The sequence below is a fragment of the Oncorhynchus mykiss genome, chromosome 13, assembly GCF_013265735.2.
Source record: "Oncorhynchus mykiss isolate Arlee chromosome 13, USDA_OmykA_1.1, whole genome shotgun sequence".
In the NCBI taxonomy this organism is placed as follows: domain Eukaryota; kingdom Metazoa; phylum Chordata; class Actinopteri; order Salmoniformes; family Salmonidae; genus Oncorhynchus; species Oncorhynchus mykiss.
Window position 1 is genome coordinate 69,524,139 of NC_048577.1, and position 6,548 is coordinate 69,530,686.

At 44.6% G+C, this 6,548-nt stretch overlaps 1 protein-coding gene across 1 annotated transcript; it reads left to right on the forward strand.

Moving 5' to 3' along the window:
* The first annotated feature begins 382 nt into the window (after positions 1–382).
* On the forward strand, positions 383–5,755 carry LOC118938104 (G-protein coupled receptor 183-like). The gene is made up of 5 exons (XM_036939791.1): positions 383–602; positions 1,965–2,140; positions 3,758–3,943; positions 4,403–4,603; positions 5,463–5,755. The coding sequence occupies exons 1-5, from the start codon at positions 383–385 to the stop codon at positions 5,667–5,669; spliced, it is 990 nt and encodes a 329-aa protein (XP_036795686.1). The 3' UTR covers positions 5,670–5,755.
* Positions 5,756–6,548: the final 793 nt, after the last annotated feature.

Below are 6,548 nucleotides of genomic sequence, written 5' to 3' on the forward strand. Positions count from 1 at the left end.
TAGTTGTGGGTCAGTTCCCCACTATAAGGTTAAACTAGGACTTTGGAGATTAACATATGTACAATCATCTAAATGAGAATTTCCTATGGACATTTGATGGATAATTTATGCATTGCGTTGATTATTCATGACGGTTTACTTCTATCTGCCATACTGTATATCTATTAGTGACAGACCATGGTTGCCCACCGCACCTGTCCAATTTAACCCTTAGTAATAATGTATTATGTATATACTAGATCAATTCATAAATGCATTCATTAATAAGTGTCTGTTTATCTTTAAATCGCTTTTTTCCCCCACTTTTATTCATCTTTTTTTTTAAATCTCCATCAGTCTTGTTTAATCTGACCTCTGACCTCTGCGGTGTGTAAAGTAAACCATGGAGGATCCTCTCACTCTGTATTCATCACTCAACACCACCAGCCTCCCCACTGCTCTCCACCCCACGAACAACAGTGCTGTCACGGACCTCGTGACCAACGCTACGGTCAAACCCTTCAGTGTGTTTCATGGGTGCGAGGAGAATGTGTCAGGGATCCTCTTCGACCTGTCTGTTCAGACATTCAACGTGTTCCTGGGACTCCCCGCTAACATCTTAGGTAGGTAGCCCAGAGGTTAAAGAGGTAAGAGCAGTCCCCAGTAGCCGTAAGGTTGCTGATTCCAATCCCAGGAACTATCTTACTATACCATTGTGTCTTTCCAGGGTATTGACCCTTGACCCTATACTCCTTTCAGTGTGTTTATATTTACATATCTCCAGGGTATTGACCCCTGACCCTATACTCTTTCCAGTGTGTTTATATTTACATATCAACAGGGTATTGACCCCTGACCCTATACTCCTTCCACTGTGTTTATATTTACATATCTCCAGGGTATTGACCCCTGCTGACCCCATACTCCTTCCAGTGTGTTTATATTTACATAACTCCAGGGTATTGACCCCTGACCCTATACTCCTTCCAGTGTGTTTATATTTACATAATTCCAGGGTATTGACCCCTGACCCTATACTCCTTCCAGTGTGTTTATATTTACATGATTCCACGGTATTGACCCCTGACCCTATACTCCTTCCAGTGTGTTTATATTTACATAATTCCAGGGTATTGACCCCTGACCCTATACTCCTTCCAGTGTGTTTATATTTACATAACTCCAGGGTATTGACCCCTGACCCTATACTCCTTCCAGTGTGTTTATATTTACATAATTCCAGGGTATTGACCCCTGCTGACCCTATACTCCTTCCAGTGTGTTTATATTTACACAATTCCAGGGTATTGACCCCTGACCCTATACTCCTTCCAGTGTGTTTATATTTACATAATTCAGGGTATTGACCCCTGACCCTATACTCCTTCCAGTGTGTTTATATTTACATAACGCCAGGGTATTGACCCCTGACCCTATACTCCTTCCAGTGTGTTTATATTTACATAATTCCAGGGTATTGACCCCTGCTGACCCTATACTCCTTCCAGTGTGTTTATATTTACATAATTCCAGGGTATTGACCCCTGACCCTATACTCCTTCCAGTGTGTTTATATTTACATGATTCCACGGTATTGACCCCTGACCCTATACTCCTTCCAGTGTGTTTATATTTACATAACTCCAGGGTATTGACCCCTGACCCTATACTCCTTCCAGTGTGTTTATATTTACATAACTCCAGGGTATTGACCCCTGACCCTATACTCCTTCTAGTGTGTTTATATTTACATTACTCCAGGGTATTGACCCCTGACCCTATACTCCTTCCAGTGTGTTTATATTTACATAACTCCAGGGTATTGACCCCTGACCCTATACTCCTTCCAGTGTGTTTATATTTACATAGCTCCAGGGTATTGACCCCTGACCCTACACTCCTTCCAGCAGAGAAAAACATAATAATTTCTGTCTCTGACGGACTATGAAACTAGCTAATAACATTGTTGTCTTGCCTTGTGGTAGTCATGGTGATTCTGGTCCGTAACCGTAAGGAGCCGTCCTCCTCAGACATCTTCCTGGGCTGTCTGGCCTTCATGGACGCTTACTTTGGCATCATGGTCCCCTTCAGCTATCTGAACATCTACTACTGGCACAGCAAGGATGTCTGGTCCGCTCTCATGTTCTCCTTCGGCGTCAAGGTGCAGGGCTATAGGATAACGGAGAATTGAGTGATTCTGCATTCTGGAATTTCAGCGTCTGAAATGGTACCCTGTTACATAGCATACTACTTTTGACCAGAACCCTATGGACACCCATATGGACACCCCTATGGACACCAATTTGGACACCCCTATAGACACCCTTATGGACACCCATATGGACACCTCTATAGACACCCCTATGGACACCCATATGGACACCCATATGGACACCCCTATGGACACCCCTATGGACATCCCTATGGACACCAATTTGGACACCCTTATAGACACCCTTATGGACACCCATATGGACACCTCTATAGACACCCCTATGGACACCCTTATGGTCACCCATATGGACACCCATATGGACACCCCTATGGACACCCCTATGGACACCCATATGGACACCCCTATGGACACCCCCATTGACATCTTTATAGACACCCCTATAGACACCCTTATGGACACCCCTATGGACACCCTTATGGATACCCCTATAGACACCCCTATGGACACCCCTATGGACACCCCTATAGACACCCCTATGGACACCAATTTGGACACCCCTATAGACACCCTTATGGACACCATTATGGACACCAATATGGACACTCCTATGGACACCCCCATTGACATCCTTATAGACTCCCCTATGGACACCAATATGGACACCACTATGGACACCCTATAGACACCCCCATGGACACCCCTATAGACACCAATATGGACACCATTATGGACACCCCTATAGACACCCTTATGGACACCCTCATTGGCATCCTTATAGACACCCCTATGGACACCAATATGGACACCCCCATGGACACCCCTATGGACACCTTTATGGACACCCCTATAGACACCAATATGGACACCCTTATGGACACCCCTATGGACACCCCCATGGACACCAATATGGGCCCTGGTCAAAAGAAGTACACTATGTAGGGAACATATGTTGTAGAGGCTACATCCAAAATGACACTCAATTCCCTACATAGTGTTCGTTGGGCTCTAGTCAAATGTAGTGCACTATATAGGGAATAGGGGGCCACTATCTTGTACGTAACATCTCATCTGTGACATTTGACAATAAGTAAACTTGTTTTTCTCCACCTCCTCCTCCTCTTCTTCCTCCTCCTCCTCCTCCACCTCCTTGTCCTCCTTCCTATTCTCCTCCTCCTCCACCTCCTTCTCCTCCTTCCTATTCTCCTCCTCCTCCTCCTCCTCCCTTTCTCCTCCTCCTCCTTCATATTCTCCTCCTCCTCTTCCTCCACCTCCTTCTCCTCCATCCTATTCTCCTCCTCCTCCTTCTCCTCCTCCCTTTCTCCTCCTCCTCCACCTCCTCCTCCCCCTCCTCCTCCTCCTCCTCCTCTTCGTCTTCCTCCACCTCCTTGTCCTCCTTCCTATTCTCCTCCTTCTCCACCTCCTTCTCCTCCATCCTATTCTCCTCCTCCTCCTTCTCCTCCTCCCTTTCTCCTCCTCCTCCACCTCCTCCTCCTCCTTCCTATTCTCCTCCTCCTCCTTCTCCTCCTTCCTATTCTCCTTCTCCCCCTCCCCCTCCTCACCCTCCTTCTCATCCCCCTTTCTCTCCACTTTCTTCTCGTCCAGGACACCAGCGGTCCTCTGTTCCTGTCCTGTATCTGTTTGGATCGGTTCGTGGCGGTCCTCTTCCCTCTATCCTACGGCCAGCTGAAGGACACCAAGTACAGGGTGTCTCTCTCGGCGGTGGTCCTGGGGCTCACCTTCACCTACGCCTCCGCCAAGACCATCGGGGGCCTGCACAACTTCGAAAAGGTCAATCCATAGATCAATCAATCACTCAATCAATAGATGAATCAATCAATCCCACTTTATTGTATAGCACATATTGGACAAAAGTAGCAATACAATGCACTCCACAGTCTAACATAATAAATAAATTACGTAAATAAATTAATAAAAACAACTCAAACAAAAAGTTAAAGGTAAAAACACGAAATAAAATTACGTCCAAAAAGTAGCATTTACATAATTTTGCACGCCCAATTTTTCAGTTTTTGATTTGTTAAAAAAGTTTGAAATATCCAATAAATGTCGTTCCACTTCATGATTGTGTCCCACTTGTTGTTGATTCTTCACAAAAAAATACAGTTTTATATCTTTATGTTTGAAGCCTGAAATGTGGCAAAAGGTCGCAAAGTTCAAGGGGGCCGAATACTTTCGCAAGGCACTGTACATATTTCTTTGATAAATGTCCACTTCTGCTACCCTCAGGTCTTCACAGGGACAATCCTGGCAACGTTTGGCTGGATGGTGTTGTGTAACGGGGCCATCCTGGTGGCCCTGAAGAGGTCCAGTGGCTCTGGGAAGGACGACATGCACCCCATGAAGAAGAAAGCCTTCAAGATGGTGATGTCGGTCCTGTCCATCATCGTGTTCAACTACTTGCCTCCGGTGGCTCTGTTCCCTTTTGAGGTGATGACCTGGGTGGGGGTATTGTCCATCGAAATAGAATAGATAGAATCACAGACCCATTGACTTGACTCCTATTGACTCATTGACCCATTGACTTGACTCCTATTGACTCATTGACCCATTGACTTGACTCACATTGACTCCCATTGAATCACAGACCCATTGACTTGACTCTCATTGACTCATTGACCCATTGACTTGACTCCCATTGACTCATTGACCCATTGACTTGACCCCCACTGACTCATTGACCCATTGACTTGACTCACATTGACTCCCATTGAATCACAGACCCATTGACTTGACTCCCATTGACTCATTGACCCACTGACTTGACCCCCATTGACTCATTGACCCATTGACTTGACTCACATTGACTCCCATTGAATCACAGACCCATTGACTTGACTCCCATTGACTCATTGTCCCACTGACTTGACTCCCATTGACTCATTGACTCATTGACTTGACTCCCATTGACTCATTGACCCATTGACTTGAATGAGGACTCCCGTTCTAGTGATTCTATTTCTTGTCCTTAATGATGTTGCCTGATGTATAAAGACACATTCCTAGATGGCTTGTCTACAGGTCTGAACAGTTCCAGTAACTTTCCCCCCCAAATCCCATGTTTGCTAGAAATCCTGGTTGGAAGATTCCCAGAATAGGAAGGGAATTAACAGGAAACCCCGAATACTCGCAACAAGGATTTCTGGAAAAACCTGTGAATGTTGGGAAAGTCACCAGATCGTTGCAACCCTACAGTAGCACTGTCCTCAGTGATGTTGGCAGATGAACAAAGATAAAATCCTGTTGTATTTGTTGCACGGCAGTTGAGTGTTCTGATGTCCCCTTCCAGGACCACTATCCTCCGGATACGTTCCGCTGCCTGGTGCAGCCGGTGGGGTACGCCTTCGTTAACATCAGCAGTAGTATCCAGCCCATCATCTACCTCTCTAGACTGGAGAAGATCCCTTTCCTCCCTGAGGCCTGGAACAAGTGGGGCTCCTCCTCCTCCAAGGTGAAGGACAAGGAGGTGAAGGTGGAGACCATCTCGCCTGCCTGAATGATGAACGGGCATCAACGTTTCTTGTGAAATGAAGTGATAGGTTCTCAAAACACAGTTGTTATAAATGTATCAACTGGACGATGGAATAAATAATAAAAGGAATAATAAATAATAAAATGAATAATAAATAATAAAATGAATGGCCAGGAAACGATGGATGAAAGCAATGTGCTTACATTCCACATAGCTAATATATATCCTGTATATGGTATAGGTTAAGGAGCAACAACAAAAATCTTCACATGTCCTTCACATCTCTCTCTCACTTCCTGGAACTATTACGCTAGGACTGAGACGACATCGTGTGTACAACATGAGAACTACATGTCACACCTGTAAAATTCTCAAGATTTTTTTTTGTGAATCATTTGGAGAGAAATAAATACGTAATAAAGCTCTTATAAACAGTTATTTTTCCAGTCTTTTGTTTTCCAGTTTTCTTAGAAATGTATAATGATGATATGTCATGGAGAGGAGAACCAGATGATGTCTAGTGTTAGTCTGATATGATGGAGAGGAGAACCAGATGATGTCTAGTGTTAGTCTGATATGATGGAGAGGAGAACCAGATGATGTCTAGTGTTAGTCTGTTATGATGGAGAGGAGAACCAGATGATGTCTAGTGTTAGTCTGATATGATGGAGAGGAGAACCAGATGATGTCTAGTGTTAGTCTGTTATGATGGAGAGGAGAACCAGATGTGTCTAGTGTTAGTCTGATATGATGGAGAGGAGAACCAGATGATGTTTAGTCTGTTATGATGGAGAGAAGAACCAGATCATTAGTCTGTTATGATGGAGAGGAGAACAAGATGTGTCTAGTGTTAGTCTGTTATGATGGAGAGAAGAACCAGATCAGTAGTCTGTTATGATGGAG

What these genes read in the sequence shown, in the direction of transcription:
- LOC118938104 (XM_036939791.1), top strand. Translation starts at nt 383, where the DNA reads ATGGAGGATCCTCTCACTCTGTATTCATCACTCAACACCACCAGCCTC. An exon ending in GCCTGCACAACTTCGAAAAG is followed by an intron (nt 3,944 to 4,402) that starts GTCAATCCATAG and finishes TGCTACCCTCAG; the next exon opens with GTCTTCACAGGGACAATCCT. An exon ending in TGGCTCTGTTCCCTTTTGAG is followed by an intron (nt 4,604 to 5,462) that starts GTGATGACCTGG and finishes GTCCCCTTCCAG; the next exon opens with GACCACTATCCTCCGGATAC.